General features: G+C 37.4%; 1 protein-coding gene and 3 long non-coding RNA genes across 4 annotated transcripts; 2 read left to right on the top strand and 2 right to left on the bottom strand.

Moving 5' to 3' along the window:
* Positions 1–3,573: 3,573 nt before the first annotated feature.
* Positions 3,574–4,439, bottom strand: LOC147552334 (glycine-rich protein 3 short isoform-like). The gene is made up of 2 exons (XM_086668903.1): positions 4,210–4,439; positions 3,574–4,055 (listed from the first exon to the last, which is right to left on the bottom strand). The coding sequence occupies exons 1-2, from the start codon at positions 4,304–4,306 to the stop codon at positions 3,817–3,819; spliced, it is 336 nt and encodes a 111-aa protein (XP_086525029.1). The 5' UTR covers positions 4,307–4,439; the 3' UTR covers positions 3,574–3,816.
* A 5,089-nt stretch (positions 4,440–9,528) lies between these two features.
* LOC147552333 (uncharacterized) lies at positions 9,529–10,621 on the top strand. Its single transcript, XR_015238914.1, has 3 exons — positions 9,529–10,036; positions 10,134–10,170; positions 10,370–10,621. It is a non-coding gene; the product is annotated as an uncharacterized LOC147552333 (long non-coding RNA).
* A 10,768-nt stretch (positions 10,622–21,389) lies between these two features.
* On the top strand, positions 21,390–23,309 carry LOC147552332 (uncharacterized). Its single transcript, XR_015237537.1, has 3 exons — positions 21,390–21,912; positions 22,323–22,384; positions 23,088–23,309. It is a non-coding gene; the product is annotated as an uncharacterized LOC147552332 (long non-coding RNA).
* A 2,293-nt stretch (positions 23,310–25,602) lies between these two features.
* On the bottom strand, positions 25,603–27,536 carry LOC147552331 (uncharacterized). Its single transcript, XR_015237536.1, has 2 exons — positions 26,176–27,536; positions 25,603–25,940 (listed from the first exon to the last, which is right to left on the bottom strand). It is a non-coding gene; the product is annotated as an uncharacterized LOC147552331 (long non-coding RNA).
* Between the last annotated feature and the right edge of the window lie 171 nt (positions 27,537–27,707).

The raw sequence follows: 27,707 nt of genomic DNA, 5'->3' as shown, positions 1-27,707 counted from the left end.
TCAATCTGGTGGCAGAGGTGTTGTCAGTCAATTTCAAACTTATCTTCACCATCATCACCACCAACACCAGTCTCCCCAATCACCACCACATCTCTCTCTCACACACAGGGGCGGACCGACGTAGGGACCTGTGGGTCGCGTGCCCCCACGGGTCCTAGGGTTTCTTTACCTGTTCTGTTCGCTTAACTACTCTCTAATAAGAGAGACCATACCAAAACTAACATAGATTTTAAGTTGCCAAGATGGTAAATGGGGAGGCTATGGGCCTATGGCTAAAGAGGTTTGAGGTTCAATTCACATGTTTTTCTTTTTTTAACTTTGTTGTTTTGCCCTGAATTTCTGAGATCTTTCTCTTTAGCCCCTTCACATTTTGAATTTCTGAGATCTTTCTCTTTAGCCCCATGGCTGAATTTGTTGTTTTGCCCTGAATTTTGACCCCTGATTTCCGAGATCTTTCTCTTTAGCCCCTTCACATTTTTGATACATTCAAATTCGATTTTTTTTTTTTTTTGGGTTTCATCAAACTCTATTCCTCCATATATTGTTTTTATGCGCTCTTTATCATTCTTTTTTACTTCTATTAATTTTTTGAAAAATATTATTTTCATGTAACTTTATATTCTCCGGCCTTCTTACGTTTTCTTACAAAGAAGCTGTGTTGTCATTATTTTAAAGTTCTCTAATATCTTCTACTTAAGTTTTTTTTTAAGGCCACTGTTTTGGGGAAAGCATTAAAGTTTCCAGGGAAGACGGTGGAAAACAAAAAAGTTAAACCAAACACCCCTTTAATGTCGCCGGAAAAAAGTCGCCGTCCGGATGTTGCTGGCGATTTCATCATCTTCTCTCTTCTCTTTCTCTCTCTTCTCTCTTTCTTCTCTCTCTTCTCTTGTTCTCTCTTTCTTCTCAATGTCTCCGGCGAAGGGGAAGAGCCCCTTCGCCAGAGATGGAGAGGAGAATAAAAAATAAAAAAAATTGTCGCCGGAGATGGTGGAGTCGTCGGAGATGGTGGAGTCGTCGGAGATGGTGGAGTCGCCGGAGAAAGGAAGAAGAAGCTGAAAAGGATTTGGTTGTTTGGGGGAAATAAAAAAATCTAATTTTTTTTTGTTTCCACCCAAAACTTCACACCCCGGAAACTATTTAGCTTTCCCCAAAACGCTGGCCTTTTTTAATAATTCAAGTGTTTATGAGGATCCTAATGCATGTTGAGACGGAAATACAAAACAAGTCACGAATTAGTGACAACTAATTTGGTGGAGGGTGTTAATAAATTTGTCGGGCTTTAGACGTCTTTCATGTTGTTGGCATTTATGCCTAATTCAGTCATAGTCTAAATTAGGTGGTTATCGTGCTTATCACATCTTCCTGATGTACTAATGCCTTGTAACGACTCGTGTAGATCGTAGTCGAATTCTCAACAAAAAAAAAAAGACAATACTTTGAGTATTGTTAGTAGAGATTGTTAGTGTAGCTTTGTACTCGAGGATTAATTGTTCTACTTGTTTATTTTTTCTATCTATTATAATTAAAAAGTGCCCCCGTAGTACAAATATTTTGGGTCCGCCATTGCTCACACACACATTGGGGCACCCATCTCCACTTCTCTCTGGTCATCTTCCCTTCACTCTCATCTTAATGTAGAAAATTGGCCAAAACTACATGGAAGAAGTCTATGCAGCTAAAAATAAAGACAAACGACCGAAAAGGTCAAAAGCAAAATTAGGATGTCACAACTGGTCGAAATTTTTAGTGTTAATGCGAAATAATGTTCCACATATTTGTAGTGGCAAACACAACACTCAACCAGGGGCGACCCGTGACCAAAGCCACCAAAACGGCCGCTTTGGCCCCAAATAATCAAGGGCTTCATGTTTCCTATTTTGTATGTAAGTTTCGAAAAACTAATTACACTTTAAACCAATTTCAAATGCAATTTAAGGCGTAGCTTGGTGGTAAAGAGTTTAGATCTTGGATAAAAAGTCAATGGTTCGATTCCTACCCTTTGCATTGCTTAAATTTCATTTAATTTTTTTCTAATATCCATTGTATGGGGTTCCAATTTTTGATTTCGCTCGGGACCTCCGATATACTTGGGCCCGCCGGCGCTGCACTCGACCGACTTTGGAAGACAAAATTCATAATTTAGGCTCTGAAAACGGTCTTTTATTTGTTTTTCTTGTCATTTTTAGTAAGTTTTCCTTTAAACAGTTTTCTTAGGTAGTTTTGTTTTTTCAACAGATTTTGCAATTTATTTGTTTAGAAAGTTGTTAATTGGAAGATAATTAGGTTTATGCAACTCTTGTTGTATAAAGGGGGTCACATAGTTGTTTAATTTGGTAAATTTATCAATAAAAGTTAAGTATTTCTCTACTCTTTGTGAGTTTTTCGAATTTCAAATTTTGGACACAGATCTAAAACATTTTTCGAGTTCTCTGTTGCGTCACATCTTTGCTCTTTGTCGACAACAGAAGAAACCCTAGCTCTCCCCTTCGAAACTAAACTCTTGTTGAAGATTTCCCTTGGAACTCTCATCAAGTGTAAGAGAGTGGAGAGATGATAGTGGTGATAGTGATAACAGTAGTGATTGTGTTGGTGGTGAAGAAGAATGGACTTTTTTCTTGTATGTACTAATGGTGTGTGAGCTTATAAAAGTCTGAATTTGTGTTCCATTACCCACATGTGGGCCTAGTAAAAGGCGCCCCTTGTGAGATGAATTTGAAAGGCTTCACACTTTCACAGGAGATGCCACTAGAAAAAACTAAATGCGCATTTATATTTATCCAAAAGTTTAATTAGTGGATGCCGAAAAACATATTAAGTGACAAATGAAGTTTGAGTGACAAATGAGATAATAAAAAAAAATGAGATAATCAAAAAACTTCCTTAATAACCTCTCTCTAAAACAAAACTCAAGTTGCATCGGTAGGACGATGCGTTATTTTGATTGAAGTATTATTGCAATGCTAGTAATTAAAAATAGCTTTAGTTTCAACAAAAAAAAAAAGAAAAAAAAACTAAAAATAGCTTTAGAGATTCACATGGGACACATAAAGAATCACAATTTTGCCATCTAGGAAAAATCATTGAAGTATTATTGGCATGCGTTGATATTCTCTTAGTAGAAGGAGCCTTATCTCTCTATATCCATTTACTCATATGCTAGTTTCTCGAAAAAAAAAAAAAAAAAAGATTTGATGCATTTTATGCTAAACAATGTGGCCAGTCTCCTTTGAGAGTTTGACCAAATTTGGATCGTTATTTTTATAGACCATTTGTCTTTTAACAGCAAAGAGAGATATGGTCAAACTTTCAAAGAGAATTTGTCGCATCGTTTCCGCGTAAAATTCGTCACATTTTTTTGTGAACCTACCAATTCATTTTACATTTATATCCAATATCTATCTTAGTTTATGTCCAAAGATTGACCAATCTCTCACCAGTAATATTGCTTTGGAGTTTTTGCCATCTAGGACATAAAATGTGGTCCTTCACAAGAGGTGAACCATTCCAGAGAGAAATTGTTGTCTGGTGTCATGCCATTAGTTTATGGAGATCTTTGTATAAGAGAGATGTACATGGCTCATGTAATAAACTTCATTGACTTCATTGATAACCCACAAGATCTTTCAACTTATTAGAAAAATAAAATAAGCTTATTACGAAAACAAAATACATACATGCACACGAGATGGTTGATATCCACTCGTATATATGCTTTTATTTATTCAAATACCCAACAACTAGTACGTTATCATATACTGTCTGTGCTTACTATATGTGTGCATATATATAGTCGCACGCAATACTTTAATATGTGTTCTAAGGCTTTGCAGCATCCACGCTGGCTTCACCAGCATACATGCAACAACGTTGGCATCTATAATTACCACGATAACAACAACCGTGACGACAATACCCGCCACCGCCACCTCCATGATTGTATCCACCACCACCGTTGTTGTATCCACCACCACCATTGTTGTATCCACCACCACCGTGGTTGTATCCTCCACCGCCATATTTTGCATCCTCTACTCCATTGTTCTCTTTAGTCTCCTCTGTGAATACAACAACAAAGACCAACATTAACATCAAAAAATTTCATTGACATTTATAAATGAAACTTATGGCATGACACAACTAAGTTGTTTCAAATTAATATGCAGAGGAGAAATAGGAGAAAACTAAAATAAAGTAGATCAGGTGACGTACTTGTTTTATCCACTAAATCTTTAGCAGCAAAGACCTCTGAAGAAATGAGAACAACAGCTAGAAAACCTAGTAAAATGATAACCTTCATGGAACCCATATTTTATAAATGAGATATGGAATGGTTACTATCATCTTTGCCCAATCAATTTATAGCTCAAGAAAAAAGAAGAGAGATGAATGCATAGACTTGGTCATTTATCACCATCAATGAATGTGTCTGAGTTGTATCTTCGGAAAACATAAAGAAAACGGAAAGATGGGGTACCAATAATTTTGGATAAGAAGACATCAAAGTAGTTGGTGCTAAAGAGTATGGGTCTGTATTAAATCCATCTTATCTTCTCCCTCAATCGTATTAACAACCGCTTTGGGATAGAAAAAAGAAATTGGGGTAAAAACTATAGTGGAAAGAAATTGTTTTTTTCATGTTTCAAACCGACAACGATTGCCTGTAATTAGGGACGGAACTAGAATTTTTGTTAAGGAGGGGCCGAACCATTATAGTTATAAACTAATTTAAATAGTTTATATGGGACTACTCCGTTTGATAGTTTTTTTTCTCTTTAATGTATCAAAATTGACGCAGCGGAAAACTAATAAAATCCTTAGAACTTCGTCTAAAGACTATAGAGCGGAAACTATACGATGTAGTACTAAAATACTGAATTTTATTGATTGAATTAAATGACTGAAACAACTACTAGACCCTCTTTATATAGACCTAGGGTTTCCTAATCTTAGTCAAACTCAAATAACAACTCCTAAAAAAATAAAACACTAGAATAGCAGAAATCCTAAAGTGAAAACAATACCCAAAAAATAGAAAAACTACCAAAAGTCTTTTTTGAGGCCCTAAACGATGGAATTTGCCCCTCAAAGTGTGCCGGTTGTGGCGAAGCGACAAGGACCGGAAGGCTATTTCGCACCATCCCTCAAAATTTCGTTCAATTCCGACACCCGTAGCTTCGGTTTTGGCCGTTTTAGTCTGTCACCTTTATACTTGCCCGCATCTATTTCTTCTATTATTTTTCGGCTAATTCCTCTACATCAAAAATGCAAGCCCGTCTCTCTTTCAATTCTCTAAAATCATCTATGATGAATTTTGTGCTATACTTTTGAGCAATTTCTTGATCCAATATAAAAAATCAAAGAATTTGAGAGAAAGATGTCATTCATTTTGTTGCGTAATTTTGTTTTAATTAAAAATTATAATTATGTGTGTAGATGAGAAAGATCATTCAACTATTGTGTTGAATTTGGGGCGGTGGAAATTGGGGTAATTAAAGGTGGCCATTGTGGACGGTGAAAAACTTGTAGTTCTGGTAATTTAGAGCATCTCCAGTGCAAACCTCAAAATTCGTCCTATTAGTCGAATTCCAATTGAGATTCTTATTCCTAGGTGACAAAAATAGAGATCCTCAATTCTTGTATATCTTCAATGCAAAACTCTAAATTTGTTATATTTACTTATGTGATATGGTTATTTTTGTACAAAAAGAATTAGTTATTTTTGTCCTCTTAAGATATCTCTCTTCAATTGAGTCTTGCATCGGAGACCATTTAAAAACAAATCCAAACATTTTACGTGGGAGTTTCTAAGATTAAATTTTGAATTGGAGATGATCTTATTAAGTCGTTGGGTAGGTGGGTAGGAATTGATGATATTGTGGAGTTTGGATTGAGTTTGAGTTTGAGTTTGGGTTTCGGTTGGGTTAAGAGAAGCCAATAAACTTTTGAGGCCAAAGTTTAACCTTTTACAAAGACGGCAACCGGAAAAATTTAAGGGCCAAGAGGGGTTTGGATTGAGTTTGGGTAGAGCAAGTCGCTGTCTTAGGCCGTAAAATCCACTTTTTCACCTAAAATTTTCAGTCTCGGCTCAACCCAAAAAATCAGCTCCAACCTCTGCATTGATTACAACTACTAATTGGTTTAAAAATTTTAATCTACTTAAATACGACTAAACAACTATAGAAAAATTAAAGATTTCCAGAAGGGGTTTCTTGCGGTCTCGTGGTTGACCGTTTCACCAAGCCTCTTGTGTTGCCTAAGCATTCGTGCACCATCTTCGTCGAGAGACCTAACATCAATCTTCATTAAGTCCGTCCCATATTTCGGTTCTTGTGTTCTATATCAAATTGTAGAGACTCTTGTTGAATCAGTAAAGCTTCTTCCATTGTTGTTGTTCTCCGTTGGGATTCTTCGCGTCTCTTTTCTCAATATTTCTCCATCCGAGAACTATTTACTTCTTTATTTTTAGCAGTAGAATGTGTGGAATTTTCTCCGACTCTTGCATTTGTTTTGACTTGTTTACGCCCAATTGGTCTTTCCACCCATGATTTGGTAGTGTAATTTCTTTTCCCGGATGTTGACTCCCCTGGCATGTCTGCCATCCACTTGTTATGTGACATCAAAACTTTGTAAACATGTTGGAATTTAAGGGCTTTTCCGGTGTGATTTTTTTATAAATTTCAAGTGCTCTTTGTAACTGAAAAAATCAAAACTGATTTTAAGTTTATATAATGAAATTAAAAGATAGAAATAAAGGGATGAAAAGTTAAAAAAATTATCCGATCATAGTCGTTCTCCTCGCTTTTTTGAGCTTTATTTACTATCCTCAAAGTAGAGATAAAACTTTGACATTCAGAACTTATCTCACTAAACGAGATATACAACTCATGAGTGAGCATTGATACTTTGCACTCGCATTAAATTCATCCGTTATTTTTTGCCAAAATACTTTATATTTTTGACAATTTCCGACAACCCCATCAAATGTTACTTTCAAATAACAATTAACAAGTAAAATATCTTCATCTTGTTTATACGCAACTCGTTTAGTTATCTTGGTTGAAGTCGTGCCTTCTTGTTCACAGAAATCATCAAAAGTTTCATCTACGTCGAGGGAACGTGCGAAGAATCATCAAAATTTTCATCATTCTCTAATTGAGTCGACGGGTAAAGAGGAGATAACATTTCTATAAAACTTTGGCTATAATTTTCGTTAACATTCATGGGATCCATTGAAGAAGATTGAATGAAAAATTTGAACAAAAACTGAAGAAGATTGAATGAGATTGGAGAGAAAAAATTGGAAGAAATAGAAGTTGAATGAGGGAGAGAGATGGTGGGATGGGAGAAAAAATTTATAGGGGTTGAACCCCATCCCAGTCGCTGGATTTGCTCCAACGCCTAGATCTAAAAAGAACTAGCCGTTGGAACAATCCAACGGCTGGGATATGCCCCAACATGACTGTTAGAGACCTCCCCAACGGTTAGTTGGGACTTTCAGCCTGCCCTTAATTAAGGGCCGACTGGAGTTGGACCTTGGGGAAGGTGCTCTAAATTTGAATTTAGAGCCCCTCCATCCCAAGTTGGACTTGCTCTTACGCCCTGCCTGCAATACTTGGAAAAATTTGCATCTTCTTCTTCCTCCTTTCCTTCCACCAACACTAACTACGTGTACCACCACTACACTCTCTCTCTCTCTCTCTCTCTCTCTCTCTCTCTCTCTCCCCCTCCCTCTCCCTCTCCCTCTCTCTCCCCCTCTCCCTCTCCCCCTCCCTCCCTCCCTCTCTCTCTCTCCCTCCCTCCCTCCCTCTCCCTCTCCACAAAACCTAGGGTTTCAGCACTTTGGATAGAGAGATGACGTGTTGATGGTGGTGTCAGGAGGTGAGGAAGAAGAAGATAGTACAAATAGAGTTTTTAAGGGTCGTTGTCAATGGAAGTTTGCCAACAACCCTTGCCGGTGTGAAGATTAGAATTAGTGGTGAGGATTTGGGGAAAAAAACAGATTTTCCCATCCCAAATTTTGAAAATCCCAAAAGAGAAATGGGAGGTTAGGTTGAAGGCGTAATGCTCGAGCAACATCTATAAGATGACAATGTTTACGCTCAGTGGTCCCATTTTGTTGGGGTGTATTAACACAACTCTATTGATGTAATAGTTTGCAAGAAGAAAATCAAAGTTGAATATCTTTACTTAAGAATTTTGTACAATTATGGGGAAGGAAAATTTTGGAGAGAGGGTAGAAAATAGGATAATTGCATGAATTTATAATAGAAATCTTTGAATGAAATTAACAAACGACAAAATTAAAAAATTAATTACATTTCTGATTTATTTGATTAACATAGATTATAATCACTGATTAATGTTAAGAAGTAACAAGAACCACTAGCAGAAAGGGTAGGACACTAGGCCCAATGGGCGTGAACTAATTGAAAGGAACGAGTAGACGTAGATGAGCAACGAGAAAGTTCTTCATCTTTGTTTAGCTTGAGGACAAATTTCGCATAAATTATGAGTAGCAGAAACACACACAATCTTATTCGTAAAATTAAAATGAGATATGGGGGATGACCCCAATGCCATAAATTAAACAAAGAAAGATGAAAAAAAGGACAAAAAACTAAGCTAATCTCAATGCGCAAAGATAGACCATTATCTGGATCGCCTTCGGTTGCTCCAGAGAAACACATGAGGAGAAATGAAATATCACGTCAGAGTTTAAAGATTTTGAAATCTTAGGAATTGAAATCAAACTAAATTTAAAAGATTAAATATGGAATATAGAATTAATAAACGATATGGAGAAGAAGGTATCGCCGATGTGATGAACATCAACACAAGTACCATTTGTGATGAAAAAAAAAATTAGGGAGCAACACGATACTTAAGATAGAGAGATACAAATACGCATGGGTGCTGCCCTCCCGAATCAATAATCCAAGAAAGAGAAGATAAGACATTACCTGCAGGAGTGATGGTTGGATTTGAAATAGTGGAAGACACCTTAGAATGAGCATACAAAAAAAACAGGGCATCAGCGACGGTTTTAAACGGTGACTAGATCCAAAACCGTCGGTAATACTTTTACCAGCGGCGTCAAAACAGGCGCCACAATGACGTCAGTGATTATATTACCGACGGATGCTGCGACGGTTTTAACACTGATGTCTAGAGAATTAGCGACGGTTTTCTACCAAAATACCGTCATTAAGTTTTGTACATTCACAACATAATTCCTTTATTGTAGCTAGGGCTGGGAAAACGGTCCGGAAACCCACGATCCGGCCCGTTCGGCCCGAACCGTGAGAGACCGATAACCGAAGTAGCCCCGAGCCGGGCTAGCCCGGCCCGATATAACGGGCTAATAGGGCCGGGCTCGGACAGGTTCTCAATTCCGAGTCCCGGCCCGTTAAGCCCGTCCGAGTCCCGGCCCGATTGAGTCCGCCCGCTACCTGCCCGATAGAATCCCAGCCGTTGGATCTAAACTTATCCTTCATCTCTTATATATACCCTAACTCAAATAGAAACCCTAACCCTCATATCTCTTTCTCTGCCTCCCTCTCCGCCTCCCTCTCTCCCCCTCTCACTCTGCCTCTCAAACATAAACCACAACTAAGTAGCTAACCCTAAGCCTAAATCCTTTACCTCTTTCAACTCTCATTACCTCTTACCGGAAAAACAGTCTTCAGATGAAGAAAACAGAGGTTGATACTGCCGGATTATATGAAAAAGTAAGTATGGATGGAGCTTTTTACCTGAGAAAAATTGATTTGAAGGTTTATAATGGGTACCCAGAACTTCTAAAAGCTTTAGAAAATATGTGCTATTGGAAAATATCAGAGAGAGAAAAGGGTATAATGGATCCGAAATTTCTATTTCTTGAATTTTTTTCCTTTTTTTTTTTGATTTGTTTGTTTGTTGTGGGACAAGAAATGGAACCAAGAAAAGTAATGAAGCTAGGGCTTCATTTATACTCTTCATTTTCCTCATATTTGTTGTCATTTTAGTCACCACTGAACTTCACTTTGAAAGCATGAAGGTATATTTGCCTGCTTTTCTAATTCAAGAAACTATGTCATCATCATTTTGCTCCTTTTCTTGTAATAATATTAATGACCTAATTTCATCTTCTTCAGATGGATAGGGGATGGTAATCTGATTCGACTATGGTGGGTAAGTTACTGTTATCTCAGTCTTAGAACAAAAAAAAATCACATTTTTTTTTCTATGATCATTATTGGATTTGATTTCTATTTTGTGTAAATATCAATAGGAAATGGCAAATATGAGTCTTACGCAAAAGAAAAATGTCAACCTCTTGATCCAATGTATCCTGTCTGAAGTTAACCTAATTCAATTTTTTGTGTTCCAGGAATCCGAATAACAAAAAACCAAACATAGAAGATGAAGTAGACGAAGAGGCTTGGGTTGTGGTTGTTAAAGATCTATTAAAAGAACCCTAAAACAACCCACATAGAAGATGAAGATGAAGAGATTGAGATCTGAATATATCATTTTATTTTTTTTATTTATGTAATTTCTTTGTTTATTTTTTTTTTGTAAATTTTGTTTTGTAAAGTTACTAGTATTATAAATGAAATTAAGTCAAATTCTTTTTTTTTTATTTATTTTTTAAAAATAATACCCGAGCCCGTCCGGCCCGAGCCCGTTGGAACCCGCTCGGGCAGTCGGGCTCGGACGGGCTACGGGCACTTAGATTGCGTGTTTCGTCCGGCCCGATCCGCCCGACTCCCTACCTCGGGCTCTGTTTATCCGAGCCCGATCCGCCCGAGCCCGACACTTTGTAGCCCGAGCCCGTCTGCGTCCGCCCGATTCCCACCCCTAATTGTAGCTGTTACAAAAACCGTTACACTACTTATTACCGACAGTGTATGACCGTCGGTAATAACCTTTACTGATGGTTATGTGCGTCACTAAAGCAGTAAATTCACCCCCATTAAACCAAACATATCTCAAAATATTAAAACATGAAAAAAGACTTAAAATTGTGTTCAAAGATGTCAAACATGTGAGCACTAAAAAAATGAACAAATGAAAATTATACAAATGTATACAGTTCCAAACATGATAATTAAATCAGGTGTTGCAACATGGGAATAGCTCGTTTCAGGTCTGATTCCACAAGTTAATCGAATGAATCGGTCGATTCAAACTACTTAGTACTAAGCCAAAAGCACTAATGAATTTCTTCTCAAGAATTAGAGACATGTTAATCTATCCTCACATGATATCAATCAATTCAGGATGTGTATCTTGTGAACATCAGAACAACTGTATACAATTGATAAGAAAAATGCAAATTACGAACCCATTCTATGACGATAAATGATGTTCTAGAAATAAAATAAAGAACGATCATACACTAGCACATCGGTTTCAGGATGAACGGAGACAAGCAGTTAGCAAGGGTATTGACCTCCCTAGAGACTAAAGTACATAAAACTGCATCAAAATGAATAAAACACTTCTAGCTACTATAACTGCAGAGGGTCACTGTCCAATGAGTAGAAGATAACCATTTTGTTTGAACACTTTTTCATGTAAAAAGGATTAAGTTTCAATTCAGTAAAGTGGGTAAGAACCTAAAGGTTGTTCAATTAAGTTCACGAGGTAGTTGTATTGGTCGATGGAGAGGCTAAGAGCAAGCAACAAAGTGGGACCTTGGTCGAAAATAACAAGATTGATGGATTGCAGGGGAGTCCCGGACTCAAAGCGCCCGCTTTGAACCCCAACGTAGTGAAGGGCTTCTTGATTTGGAATTTGTATGTCTGCTTCAAAATAATAGTTATATTCTAACCAAATTTTTTAACATGATTTAAGTTGTACTTCAGTGATTAAGAGTTTAGATCATATGAAAGAGGTTAAAAGTCTAAATCCTCCCATAAACACTAATAAGAATTTCATTTTTTTTTTCTAACATGCCCTAAAACAGGGCCCTACTTCTAACTCCACTGGGAACCTCCCAAATACTTCGGCCGACCCTGTCGCTCTTTATTTTAAGTAGTCATAGATCTTGTAGCATGTGACCTTAGTATGGCAATGTATCTTGATGATCACAAAAGGGTTGAGCCTGTTTAGCTCGAGGGGAGGTCCTCTTTGTATGGCCGAGAGGTGTTAGTACTTGAATGTCGTGAAACGGCTGATGAAGTCGATTCCATTGGAGGGGGTTTGGACCTCCTTCGTTTTTACCAAACTGTGAATGCCTGTAAAGCAAGAAGAGACATTATAATCCTCTTGTTTGAGGTTGGTAATTGCTCCCTTGAGTTGAAACACCTTAGGACCATTAATCTGGACAAAACGCTCACGAAAATCAGTCCAAATCTCTAATGCTTACATACAAATTATGTTCAAAATAAAATCAAAAGTTTCGATCTATGTGCAGTGTGAGGTATATCATCTTTAATGGAGTATTTAAATTTAGAACTTACTATATGCAATTAAACATCTAAACTCATGGCCTAAGAAAAAATGAAGTTAAGAAAAGCAATCATCAAATTCTAACCCCCTACAAACTAAGGTTGTGTTTGTTTTTTTGTGGATGGCTGAATCTGAATTGGTTGAATCTGAATTGGCTAAAATGAATTGACTGAATCTGAAAAATCTGAATTAATTTAAAAGTTGGGTGTTTGTTTCTTAAATCTGAATTAATGAATCTGAATTACTATTTTGACTATAATACCCCTAATTCATGTAATTCACCAAACAGACCCTAACCTTATCTTAAATAGAATACTAGAAACCCTAGCCTTTAAATCTTCTCCTCTCAAACAGTCAACAGCCTCCATCTCTCCCATAAAGAAAAACACAGCCTCCATCCATCTCTCCATCTATGGAAATCTCTCGCCGGAAGTATTGTAGCAGCCATTAGAGTTCCTGCCGAGGATTGTTTTGTTTTAGAGAATCGATTGAGAGGACATCTGTTGAACTGGCCTCGTGTTCGTAATATTACTAGGGTTCCTGGTGATGAAATGGATGATGAGTTTAAAAAGATATTAGGTGAGAGAAAGAATGAAGAAGACGAAGATGATGAAGAGAAAGAGACATTAGATTCATTAGACCGGCGTTTATATGGTAAAGCTGATGGTGATGGTGAAAATTTGAATCCAGTTCTGTACAGAGATAACCTTGCCAAGTCCTTTAATTCCCGTGGTTATATAAAATTCAGGAATCTTGCAAAGATTTCTAGACCCAAGAAGAAGGAAACGAAAGAGTTGACAGAGAAAAGTGAAGGGAATAGGAGAATGGGGAAGAATGATTTTGTGTGTAGTGGTGTTGTTGGTTTGGCCGGAGGTGGTGCTGTTAGTTTTGTGGGTGGTGTTGGGTTTGGCCGGAGGTGGTGCTGTTGATTTGGTGGGTGGTGGTGTTGGGTTTGGCCGGAGGTGGTGCTGTTGATTTGGTGGGTGGTGGTGTTGGGTTTGGCCGGAGGTGGTGCTGTTGGTTTGGTGGGTGGTGGTGTTGATGGGTTTGCCGGAGGTGGTGTTGTTGGTTTGGTGGGTGGTGGTGTTGTTGGGTTTGCCGGAGGTGGTGCTGACGGTGATTTCGCCGGTGGTGGTGATGGTGATTTTGCAGGTGGTGGAGGTGTTCACAGATGAAAAGTTTCTATTCCTAAAATGAAAGGGCAGAAACGTCATTTAACAAATTTCAGAAGTTGGACCCATTTTTCAGACTTGTTTTGAAGTCTGAATTATATGGGCTCCTTTTCAGCCCATTCAGACTTCGTCCCAATTCAGCCAAAATTTCAGATTTTTTTTTAAATTCAAAACAAACATCTGAACCCAATTCAGATTTCAGATCTGAAAAAATGAAAAAACAAACAGCACCTAAGATAATGTTTCTTTTTTTCAAAGTTAAGATTGGAATTTGATTCAGAGTCTGAATTGACTTGAGTCAAATGTCATGTTGTATTTGTCTGTCCTGTTTGATTAGTCAATAAAATTGTTTTTTAGTTGATTTGGTTTGGATAATTCATATTTAGACTGAAAGAGTCAGATCACTGTTTTAAGGGGAAAGAAACCATTTAAATCAAAAGTATACCAACTAAGCTACATATGCCATTTGCAAAAAAAAAAAACTATGTATACCACAAACTAAATGAGTTTATGTATGTCGTGTATTAGATATGTTGATCCCCTTGAGAACTTGGATTTTTAAAATTTACTCCTGACTGACCAGCTATAATTTCATTAGTTCTATCCAAACTTCCAATTTTTATTCAAAACTTCCAACTCTTTTCGTAAGTGTACCCTTGCCCCAGGATTGGCTACTGCGCCAATAGGTCCATTGATCCGTAGTGAATAAGTTTGATTGAACTATAAAAAACTGTTAAAGGTGTTGAAGCGAAAGCTAACATGTTGTCGTTGACCACGTAAACTACAAATTTATGAATGCCTTAACTTGAAAGTTTGGTATAATTTGCAAACTCCTATATTGATTAGATTCTTGAACATTTCTATAATAGATGTCTTTAATAGACATAGTCGAAGATAGTGTAAAAAACATGAAACTCATCATGTTATACGTTTTTTATTTACTTACACAAGCAGTACATCACACATGATAGGATATTGTAACTCATCCCTTACATTATAAGTAGGGATAACACTCCTATTACATAAGTACTATTACTAGTGGTGATATATAGTTAGGGTAGTAGATATACTTTAAGTTCCAATATCTCGGGGTTGACCACTATAGGAGCAACAATTCTTACACCCCTTCCCATGGTACCAACCGCGATCACAACAGTACCCATGCCTACAGTTGTTTCCACCACCACCACCCACTACTACACCTACTTGATCGTTTACTTGCAATCCGCTTTGTACACCACCTCCTTGGCCATATCCTCCACCTTGTCCCCCTCCACTTCCACCTTGTCCCCCTCCACTTCCACCTTGTCCGCCTCCACTGCGTCCACCTCCACCGCCGCCTTGTCCGCCTCCACTGTGTCCACCTCCACCACCGCCTTGCCCCCCACCACCTCCACCTTGTCCACCTCCACTACCTTGTCCGCCTCCCCCACGCCCACCTCCTCCACTACCTTGTCCACCTCCGCCACCACCTTGTCCGCCCCCGCCTTGTCCACCTCCCCCATGTCCACCTCCTCCATCACCACCTTGTCCGCCCCCTCCTTGTCCACCTCCGCCACCTTGTCCGCCCCCACTTCCACCTTGTCCACCTCCACTGTGTCCACCACCGCCTTGCCCACCTCCGCCCCCACTTCCACCTTGCCCACCTCCACTGTGTCCACCACCGCCTTGTCCACCACCGCCTTGCCCACCTCCGCCATGTCCACCTCCGCCTTGTCCACCACCACCTTGTCCACCTCCGCCACCTTGTCCGCCCCCACTTCCACCTTGCCCACCTCCACTGTGTCCACCACCGCCTTGTCCACCACCGCCTTGCCCACCTCCGCCACCTTGTCCGCCTCCACTTCCACCTTGCCCACCTCCACTGTGTCCACCACCGCCTTGCCCACCTCCGCCATGTCCACCACCGCCTTGTCCACCTCCGCCTTGTCCACCACCACCACCTTGTCCACCTCCGCCTTGTCCACCTCCCCCACGTCCACCTCCTCCACTACCTTGTCCGCCTCCACTGCGTCCACCTCCACCACCCCCTTGTCCGCCTCCACTTTTTCCACCTCCGCCACCACCACTTCCGCCCCCACTTCCGCCCCCACTTCTGCCTTGCCCACCCCCACCATGTCCACCCCCACCTTGTCCACCTCCACCTTGTCCACCTCCCCCACGTCCACCTCCTCCACTGCGTCCACCTCCACCACCCCCTTGTCCGCCTCCTCCTTGGCCTCCACTATGTCCACCTCCTTGCCCTCCATTGCTTCCACTACCTTGTGGACCTCCACCCTGTCCGTTGATGTTGTGGTTATTTATTTCAACTCCATCTTGTACGCCCCCAACATGTTCACCATTTGGGGGGTCATTTACTTCGACTACATCGTGTACAACATCACTTTGGTCATGTCCTCCTCCTCCGCCTTGTCCACCTCCACCATGTCCGCCTCCGCCACCCGAGTGTCCGCCGCCTCCATGTCCACCTCCACCGCCACCATGTCCACCTCCACCATGTCCACCTCCACCGCCACCATGTCCACCTCCACCATGTCCACCTCCACCGCCACCATGTCCACCTCCACCGCCTCCATGTCCACCTCCGCCACCCAAGTGTCCACCACCACCCCCTCGCGACTTCTTCTCATTCACTCCATTATTTTCCTGAGTTTCCGCTGATCAAGTAACATATATAGTTATAAATCAATTGAATATTAAGTAAAAGAAAACAAAAAAAGAAAGAAAGAAGAGAGAGGCGTGAAACAAGTGCTCTATTACAAGAACAAAGACTTGTACACTATTGTTCATAACTATTAAAGTCGCCCTCTATCGAAAACTTATGCTCTTGATTCGTACCTTTATCCATAAAAAAATGATGGTCCTATAAATCAATGTCTTAGTCTTAGTTAACATATAGTATAATCTTTCTTACTCTAAACAAAGTAATCATACTAAAAAACAAAGGTGTGATCCTAACAAAAGTTTCCCTAATGCTTTCTTTTGCAACTATATATCAAAATGAACTTTTTATTGGACTAATAGTGTTTTTTTTTTCACTGTCTTATGGTAAACTTAGTGGAAAGCTATGTTATCAAAAATATAAAGTAACAATTTTACATCCCATTAGAACACCTGCATTGTTGCATACTCCAAATCAAACTTACAAGTGATATATAATTTAAGACTTACAAGTTTGGTCAGCTAAGTCTTTAGCAGCTGATGAGACATCTGAAGATATGATGAGAACAACAGCAATCAAAATACCCATTAACATGAAAACCTTATTCCAACCCATTTTTCACTCTTCCTAACTCCTTACCAACAACAGACTCTAGTAAGACTATCCTATCTCCTTCTAGTTTATCTCTCTCTCTCTCTCTCTAGTTTATATGAAGATGAGATAAATACTGTAGCATGGAACCATTTATAGGAAAACAAAAAAGAAGCATAATTAAAGATGCATGTTTACGTGTACCCTCTATTTCAGGCCAATCTTATCTCTATTCCAATTCCCAACTCATAATTAAGATGCATGATTTATTAGATTCAATTTATTCTAAAGATCTCACCGTTTTATTTCTCATTCTTCCAATTCTTTTGACTTAATAGTGGAAGCAGAGAAATTAAGGGTCAACTCAATTTTGTACCTGTGTACGTACCCAAAAACAAACTTATACGGCCGGAGGACATACATACCCTTACCAGTGTACCTAAATTTAATTGTAAAGATGTCAAGCAGCTTGGTATTTTATTATACGGAGTACATTAAATGGTGTCAAATGATGCATTAGAAGGTGAAAAGCAATTTAGCATTTAAATACCGAGAAATTCTGTTCATTCCTCCATTTCGGTCTCTCCCCAGTCTTCCGTCGATGTGGCGACATATCATCACTTGAGTGTGGAGCAATTTGAGAGAGAATGATGAGAAAATATACTCCAGTGATATGTCGTCACATCAGCTGAAGTCTGGAAGAGGGACCAAAATGAAGGGACAAATAAAATTTTTGGTACGGTACCCTTTCGTTTTTACTCTTGATTTCCATATTTCCTTGTGCCCCAAGGATTGGGTCCGTCCGAGGACACTCGGACTTGGCTTAATTCATGTTTGATTTGCCCAACATGGATTATATCACTGGTTCGTGAGTGCTCTCTGATTGTCCTAATTCGTGGGCCTCAGACTATTCAGTCCCTGAGAGTGTGAAGAGTGTAATGGAAATTATAGTAACCACTCTAGCTAAAAATTGTTGGATTGTCTCATACTCGGTAATTTTGAAATATATATTGATTACTTTAGAAGAAATCAAATCCCAGTTAAAGAATTCAGAGGTAAATAAATCAGACAAAGAAAAACACCATCTTAATCCAGATCAATACTATAAATTAGTCTAGATAATTAATTACATTCACTGTCGGAAGCAAATACTACAATGGCACTAGAATACAAACCTCTGAAGATTTATTGTCAACCATGACACTTTTGAGTGTCTTCATGATCTGATGGAAAATCACTTACTTGAATGTGGGCAGTAATTAAGACATAAAGACAAAAAAATGTTTAGAGATTTTGAAAAGTGGCGAATTGCATGGTCTTAAACGCGTCGACTTGAAAATGTAGATGAAATACAAATGGCACCACACCTGGCCTAGCTAGCTAGCTCGTTATTATTCCACTTATACTAATACTTACATAATCTCAGTATATGCATGCATATACCAATAATAAGACACATGGTTTCTCTCTCCACCAGCAGCGATGAACTACTAGTATCATTTTTCAGTTAACTGTAGATTTTGTTTTAACTCACAACAGTACCACTAACAGATCCCTACCATTAATTTCAATAGAAAGAAAATAGATCCCTACCATAGATAAACATGTGAAATTTTAAAAGGACAACCAAAAGGGTAATTGGTGGGCTTTTCTTTAGTCTTCCACCCAATTTGTCGTCAGGTCAGTGCCAAAAAAAAATAATTTAGAGGTGTCTCTAAAATTACCTGTTCAAAGTACTACTGATGTCAAAATTTGTTACTCTGGATATCAGTAGAACGAAAATGAAGTGATGTTGGATTTTGCCGTGACTGATCATTCTGCTACGTTGACTCATGCTCCTGAGAATTTGGGGGAGAACCTACAAGGAGTTCGGAAACTTTCCGACGCTAAAGACAGCCAGATTGTCCTTTTAGTCAAAATATTGAGTATTGATTGAACTTTGAAATTTATTTATTTTTATAGGCTGCTATGGGCGACTGTTGATAGACGGTGTTGATGAGGCGGTTGAGATCCACAAATTTAAATTTGAACTATTATTTCGTAGTTAGGAGATTTAGGATTTTCCTTTGCAGTTATCTCGTATCTTTGATATTTAGGAGTTTTCCTGTTTTAGGATCCTTGGAGATATCTTTTCGAGTTGATAAATCTTCTAGGAGATGTTTCATCTTTTGAGACTCTTAAAGCCCAAGTTAGATAAATACTCGAGATTTTCACCGACTGAGATCTTTGATGAGATACGGAATTAAGTCGGTAAGCGTGAGGCACGCTTCAACCTTCTCATGTTTCGAGTTTACAGTAACGGTCTTGTTTATGTGGACTTCCCTAGCTCTCTCGCAAATCCCAGAGCAGACATGGTTGTACTTTAGTCGGGGCATGCCTTAAAGCACCTAGGATAATCGTGTCGACCTTCCAGTCCTGAGCTTGAGTGGCAGACCTCCTTCGGATTCGACCTGCCTGTTGACTTGATGCGAATTGATCTGTTGGGCTTTTAGTCTTCTCTTGACTCATTGACATCAGTCAAGTGATAACCATTTATTGGATCATCAAGTACCACGCTTAAACTTGCCCCATCAACGACACCATTTCTTTGTTTCTCTATAAAAAGAAATCTTCTGTTTTTAACAAAAAAGTTAATTTTTCGTTATGTTGGGCTCAGTCTGATTAGTTCTAGACATTTTCTCGAGGTAAGAAAGAAAAAGGAAACAAATCGGAAGTTGACTGAGTTTTAAGGCATCCTAATTTCTAAACATGAATTACGTCTATAAATAGAGTGTTCTCTTGAGATATTTCTAATTTTCGAACTCTTCAATATTTGAATTTCAACCAATAAAAATCAAGTCTTCTATATTTTAGGATAACTAATTATTTCTTTACAAAAATAACTATGTCGGATAAGTAAATAAAACAAGTTTTTGAGTTTTGTATTGGACACACAAAATTTTTAAGGATCTCCATTTTCGCCATCTAAGAATGTGAGTCTCAATTAGGACTTGACACACAGAACAAATAGAGATGTTTTTAGTTTTGCATTGGAGATGTTATCACTACTCTAATATCCAGAGTGTAGCTCTTACCAGGACCTGGTTAATTCTTCAAGCCAGAACAAGTCTTAAGGCGCATAAGAAATTTGTGCCGTCCTCCCATGTCAGGGTTTAGGTGCCAAGACTTCGTCAAATCCCCTAATGATTTGGATACGAATTCACCTGTATATCTCGGTCAATTTGTTGATTTCTTGATTTGGTCTGACCAATATTTAATCCAGCAATTACAAACATATGACAGGTAATTTATGGGCGCCCATGACCCATGCATCCATCTTTCTGAAGTCAGTAGAATTTCAGCCGGAAAACACAGAATGTAAACAGTAAAAACGAAGAAATCACGGCAGAAGATCATCATAAAAGTGACTCCATGTTTCCTTGGCAGACTAGGACTAGGATGGGATGAATTGCTAATCTCTTTCTCTTTCTCTCTCTCTCTCTATATGATCTCTTGTATAACGTTCAACTATGAGTGAACTGTCATTCCATCCCAGTCGACTTTGACCCAAATCATATTCAGTTGATAGAAAGAAAAGACCAACTGTCTCCTCTCCTCTTTCATTCTAGGGTTTCTTATCTTTTCTACAAACCCACGCACCTGCTTCATCGCCGTTAACTTGGAAAAGTTGATGGATTTTTGTACATCATGAATCTCCTCAACTCATCCTTCTCGTCTTTCGTGCCTTCCCCAAAAGCAGTTGGTACGACGACGTGAACAACTATACCGTGTGTACTTTTAACTTTAAGGAAATGCTAAATGTACAAAGAATCTTTGACAAGATTCTTGACAAAATACTAAGTGAACGGTCCCGATCAAAGTCAAACTTTGAAAAACTTTGATCAACTTTTGTTTTTTAGTGAAAATCAGTCATTAAGTTATGAATTTTGTCAAGGACTTTTTCCATCTTCTATTTCCACGAGGTCGACTTTTTCCGACACGCTATCATTACTATAATTGGGCTATCACACCGACAGTCCGATGCAGTACGTCAATCCTTATCTGTGCTTGCAAATTAAGGGTGAGAGAATAAGTAGACAATTGATTTTGGTAACTAGCAACTAAGAATATAATGTATAGGTTCTCTCCACTCATTGTCAATTGGTTTTGGGTTGGATGATCACAAACTTAACATGATATCAGAGCTAGGCCCACACGTGATAGGCTAAAAAGCCACACGTGTTCTACGTCACCCGAAACAAAAAAAATAATACACGTGTTAAACTAACCACGCCACGCGTGAAGGGACATGTGAGAATAGTCTCACATGGGAGAAAGGGTAACTAGCAACTAAGAATATTATTATAATATTATTAAAATAACTGAAAAAGCCAACATCTTTCTCTATTAACTAAAAATTTCTAGAATATTATGGGTAATGAATCCTAAAGTTCAAAATAATATAAGTAATTATTAATAAGGTCATTTCTAAATTTTTTTCTTCCTAAAATAACCTTACTTATTAAGACTTTATCTCTTGAGAGAAACCAGAGATGTTAGGGTTTTTTCCACTTTTTCTCTATTCTTCTTCTTCTTCTTCTTCTTCTTCTCGATTTTCTTTTTTAATCTTCTTATTTGACTTTACTCATCTTCTTCATCTGACCTTCCACTTCTTATTCTTCTCCACTAAATCAATAAACGGATCACAGATCAAATGAAATGTGAAATAAGAAAATCATAGTGGATTTGATTTAAGTTTCTTACAAATCTAGAATGTCTTCATCTTCCTCTTTGTTGATGACGACGGTTCTTCAAGCTGTATGGTTGGAGATGCGTGGGAGCTGGACTAGTACCATGAAATAATTTGAGAATTCTTAGCCAGTCATGTTTGCCGCTTTCATTCTCAATGCTGTTGTGATTCCATCTAAAAGCATAAAGTATCATAACACTTTAGGAACCCTTCACTGTATTTGTTATGCTCATGTTACTCCATTCAATCGCCGTCAATTCCATCTTGCTTGGGTCGCTCAAAGAAAACTAGATCTGGAAGTTTCTACAATGTCTTCACCACTGGTACATAATTCAAACCCCTACCAATAAGATCCCTAATGTCATTTTTAATGCACTACACATGTTTGATAAAATGATGAGGAGAAAAACAAGTTCAGGTTGGACTGAATTCAATAGTTAGCTTAGTTTGTTATGTGAGATAACTATGTTGTACCCAAAAAAAAAAAATTCTTTTTTATTCTAACTTGAATTTATGCAATTTAGATCACTCTATAGTGAACTGAATTCAATAGCGCGAAGTACGAATTTTTCATGTTGTATTTTCTTGATTTTTCATTTTTCTTCATCTAAAGTCGTAACTTTTTTTGTTTCATTACAACTCCAATAAACTCTGTGCTTTAGTCTATCACTATTATGAAACTAGTTTTTTGTGGGTTTTCAATGTGTATCATGATATCATCTTGTACTTACAGATTTTCTTATTCTGTGCGATCATAGCACATTAGTACCAAGATGGCTAATCCTCCTTCATCAAGTAAGAACTTTAACCCAATTTAATTTAGAACTTCCATTGTTTTATGGGTAGGAAGTTGTTATTGTGTTTGTTTACTTGCAAGTTTCATAAGTTTCTGTTTGGTTCTAAAACTTTTAGAATTCGGGTTCTTAAATTTTTATTACCATTTTTTCAATGTTTGAATCCGAATACAATATTGGTTGATTTTGAATCCTGTGTTTTCCCCTGAATTAATTATGAGATCAAAACAAGTTGTTTTAAAACATGGGTTTTTTTTTGTTTTTGATTAATAACCTGATATCTTTACAAATCCATTTATTGTAGAGATTATTAGAGATGAAATTAAATTACTTATAATTTTTGTAGAATGAAATGTTTACGTGAGATCCCTGGAAATTGGGTATACTTGGAATCTTGGATCAGATTGGGGCATGAAAAGAGTATGAATTCTTGATGTGTGACTTCCAAAAGATTAAGAATAAGATACATCAGAGGATGAATCAAATCTTGATTTTGGTGGATTTGTGGCATCATGTGGATTCGTTAGAGCCTTCATTGTCGGATCACATAGAACTTGACCTGGCAAGAGCTTATTGGCTATTACTGTTCTGATCTAATCCTGCATATACATGTCACCTGTACTATGGAGTTTGAGCATCATAGCCAAGTATGCCTATGGTTCCACATTTTCAATCTCTAAATTGGGTTATCTTGTTGTTTGCAGACAAAGCACGAGGCCTAAAGGCTGCAGACTGCTGAATTAGTTATGATGCTCTCACGAATGCTGCAAAAAGGATCACAAAAAGGAGAACAAAAGTTCAACCCTGCTAGAATTCTCTCGTTTCTTCGATCTATTTTGACTATGTACAGTTGTATTTCCTTTGTGAGCTTTAAACTGCAAAAATGGTCACTATTTGATTATGAATTTGGTTTCTCCTGTTTTTTGTACATGTTGTCTTGCGTCCTATTCGGCCCCAAGTTTCCAGCAGTTGGGTCCTCAATATGTTTATTTTATACGACTTCCAAAATTCTTCTATAGATTGTTGCAAACACGTTTGCATAACAGATTGTTGCAAACACGTTTGCATAACAGATTGTTTCAAACACGTTTGCATAACAGATTGTTGCAAACACGTTTGCATAACAGATTGTTTCAAACACGTTTCCATAACAGATTGTTGCAAACACGTTTGCATAACAGATTGTTGCAAACAAGTTTGCAGAAAAACGTAAAGGCCAAAAAAACGCCGTTTTTTTCTGAGTTTTTTTTTTTGAAAAAAAACATTGAAAGTGGATCTTGTTAGAAAGCTAATGAAAAATCATTTCTAAATATATAATTTTTATAGAAATCCGACATCTCAAACAAAAGTTATATCGATTTAAAGTTTAAAGAAAAATAAAAGAATTTAGTTACACAAAATGACAAAAAGGGGTATTTTAGTATTTGCACACTTTTTGACCTGAATAATAATTTTCAAATGTTTTGTGCTTTTCTACTCATTTTCAATATTATTTTGACCTTTCTAGAAATTACCCCTATAATGTATGGGTCTTCACTACTCATTGTCAATTAGTTTTGAGTTGGATGACCACAAACCTAACACCCTCTGTTATTTTTTTTATTTTTTTATTTCTTGTAACTATGGTAATTACTTAGTAGAGTATAAGCTTTTACTAATATCTATATATCAAATTAGCTAGTCTATATTACAAATTAGTTAGGTTTTGGTGCCATGTCATAACTTTGGTTATAAATCTCGATCGTTCAATTTTCTTTTGTAAACCACGACTCTTCTTTTTAACGGGTTTTTAAAGATAAAAGTGTAAAAGTTAGAATAACTACCCACTCCCTATAAACTCTCTAACTATTTTTCTCTCTTTCCTCTTTTCTCATTTCAAACAACTCAATGTAATCTCGGTTATTATTTTTATTATATTTTTTTATTACATCAATAACTGTATAAGACCAAAATATTTGATAATTTTGTATAACATAAATATAGAAATTCCAGTGCCCGAAGGGCACAGACTATACTATAGTATATATATAAACAAATACTTTGGGGTTTAAATAAAACAAAATTGCTCAAATCTTTGTCAAAGTAGGACTTCCCTTTTCAACAAAAAAAAAAAAGGACTCCCCTGTTTTGGTAGTGGCTAGATTGTTCTCTGCACCTACTGGTCACCTTTTTCTTGGGATAGTTGAAGTGCACCTTAGAAAAGTAGAGCATGGGGAGGAGGGATCAAGGGCAATTTCACATTCCATTTGGCTTCTCTCTCTCTCTACCTCTCTCTCTCTCCCAAAAGACAAAAGGAGAACACCACTCCAGTGGAGAACAAGATCAAATGGATCAGCTCATATTCTTCCACAGCTTTCTTGAACTTAGAATATTACACATGATTGAGCTTTCCAATATATAATGGTGCAGATCATGAAAGCTTTGTTCTAGGTTCAAAAAAGTTGTGGAACAAAATGGGTTGATACAAAAACTAGTATTAGAATCAGTAGTCTTATAGTAAATGGTGAGAAAATCTTGTTGGATCAACCACTATTTCAACAACAAGGTCAGCTTGTTTCTAAACACTAACATTTTCTTTTAAAATATTTGTCCTTTTGTTGGATCTCATTTCATATATATATATATATATATATATATATATATATATCTTTTTTTTTTCATAATTTGTGGTGGCTTGGCTAGGTTAATAGGAGTAAGAAAAATGTAAAGATAATATAGTCCCACATTTCGAGTAGAACAATTGTCTTATTTCTTTCAGAAGAGCTGTCTTTATCCAAAAAGAAATATGGGTGGTCTCTCTCTAACTAATATACATATAATATAAGCTTTTTGAAGTGAAGGTTATATATGTTTTATTTTTCTTTAACAGTTCTAATATTGCTAATGTGCAGTTTGGTTTGGTTGTAGGTATCTTGTTATATTTGAAACTCACTCAACTTTCTTTTCCAAAATTGAAAAGTTTTACATATATGTATAGTTGGAAACTCGTCCCAAAAGTCTTGCATACTGATGCATAGGCACTTAGTTCCACGTTACTAAACAAGACTTTATAGACCTTGAATTATAACATAACATCTTGTCTTGTACATTCACAAGGATTTTTCGGTGGATTTGGTGCATAGATTAGTCTAACGGAGAACGCGAGATAGTCTAAAACAAAACTCATGCCAAGGAAACAACCTTGTAATATGTAGTACTTGACCAATAGGCCTATAGAAATGGTGCCGAAATCAAAGACAATGTAGTGTTATTATTGAGATATTTGCTACATAAAACAACCACAAACTTTTGTTCAAGTAGTTCTCTTATTTAGTCATAGGAGTACTCTCATATGACATTTGTACTGCTGGTAGCAGTATTAGATAGTTAAGATGCATTTACTTATGTTTCGGTTTTCTAACAACAACGACATCCAACTCGAGAACAACATGTCTTGTGACAACCACGTTTTTCATCACGCACACCAATCAAATCGTTCACTTCAGCTCTGTTGTTCCCAACGCTAACTTGCTCATATTCATCATGCTCGACTCCGCCTATAACTCCGTTCTTCTCCTCTACGAGAAATTAATGTATGTAGAAGTTACATATCAGAAACAAATAAAACAAAGACGGAGAAAAAAAGTGTTCTTCGTTTTAGGATTATAAGTTGGAAACAATTAAAATCATCTGCGAATAACAATTGTACAATGCCTGGATGCTATATTCGCGACCATTAAAATTAGTGCTTATTTTCTAAAAAAAGGAAAAATTTAAGTAATAATCAGAATGTTTAAAGAGAATTAGACTCACGAGGTTGGTCAGCCAAGTCCTTAGCAGCTGATGAGACATCTGAAGAGATGATGGCAACAAGAACAAATAAAACACCCATCAACATAAAAACTTTCTTCCCACCCATTTTTAACTTCTTTTGACTCCTAACTCAGAAAAACACTTGATGAATATTTAAGGGCAGAAAGATGAGAGAAACAGTTGAAGCTTAAACCCATATTTATATTGGAAAAGAAGGCCGCCATGAAGAAGAGGTGTAAAGTGGAAAACTTTGTAGTCATCCGACTCGATGTTAACTACACTTACCAAACCAAGACCAAGTACTGTTTGTTCATGTAAGATTGTTCTCGCACCTCCAGTTCTTCACGTTTGCCTCTTTTTTTTTTATCATATTGACACTGACATGTCTTTTTCTAAGTGACAGGAGTACTACATGTTGTCGCTGGACCTATTAAATTTTGGCTAAATAGTACTTAACAAATTATAACTTATTCTTCATCTAATTAGAATTTTTATCACAAAATGTTAGAATTAGTAAATATCTCTTAAAGGTATTTAGAGAAAAAAAACGGATCAAGTTGAGATAAAATAAATTAAAAGTATTCAAAAGCCGGCGAACACAAACACCTAATTCTCCACTCAATAAAGTAAAGGGAAGTTTTAAACGCGCCTCTTGTAAGCGCAAAAGACCCATCCTTGACTCACAAACTCTCTCTAAAACTCGCCTTGAGGGAGGTGCCTTTAACACTTACAAGGGGCACCTGTAAAACTCCACTAAAGTAAATATGAAGATTGCTGGTCAAGATTGGATACGATTAGATGATGAGGCATATCTTAATAGTAAACGGTGGCGGCAGTGGAATAGAAAGAGGAAATGTGTAGGGTTTGCAAATTTGTAACGCTTCATTTGAAATATAAAATCATTACCTCCTTTACTTTCACATAAAAGTTAAAGAATATGATTTCATTTAGATAGACACCCAACTCAGAGCACGAGGAAAGACTACCAACCCACCTAACATTGTATCTTGAGCACAATCTCAATCGAAATGTAATTAGTTGTGATACTCCGCCTGGAACATACCCCGACCGAATTCCGTCCTAGGTATGTCTGGTCATGATGTCGGGAGGGAAAGTGTTTACATTCTCTCTCTAGATCATGTTCACAACGGATATCCAGTCGAGATTCAGACAGGATATGTCCCGTGCAGAATTACATTTTCCAATAATTATAATGTAATATTTACATATCATGCTCATTCCGAGCAAAATATGAAGAAAAGAAAAAGGTGGGAGCCTTGCTCCCAACTCCTTAAGTATGAGCAGAGAACAAATATTGTGAACAAAATTACATTACTAGTTTGGTTGCTAGAATTTTAGATCTTATTGTTTTAAAATTTGTATTTAGGATCCACTAATGAATGGTTCATAAAATGGAGTTACTTGCCCCTTCTAAACTCTTATAATTTCTTTATCTAATTTTCAACAGTAATTTTGAGATCTAACGTACCCGCTTTAGCCTCTGCCAAATTAGATACTAAGTGAAATCCAAA

Source organism: Eschscholzia californica, unplaced genomic scaffold (genome assembly GCF_041429995.1).
Source record: "Eschscholzia californica isolate CP2 unplaced genomic scaffold, dmEscCali1.0.p SCAF_3, whole genome shotgun sequence".
NCBI lineage: Eukaryota > Viridiplantae > Streptophyta > Magnoliopsida > Ranunculales > Papaveraceae > Eschscholzia > Eschscholzia californica.
This window is presented reverse-complemented; position numbering and strand designations above follow the sequence as displayed.

Coding starts and splice junctions, on each gene's coding strand:
- LOC147552334 (XM_086668903.1), bottom strand. CDS start 4,306: ATGGGTTCCATGAAGGTTATCATTTTACTAGGTTTTCTAGCTGTTGTT. Junction 4,056..4,209: donor AGATTTAGTGGATAAAACAA/GTACGTCACCTG, acceptor TTGTATTCACAG/AGGAGACTAAAGAGAACAAT.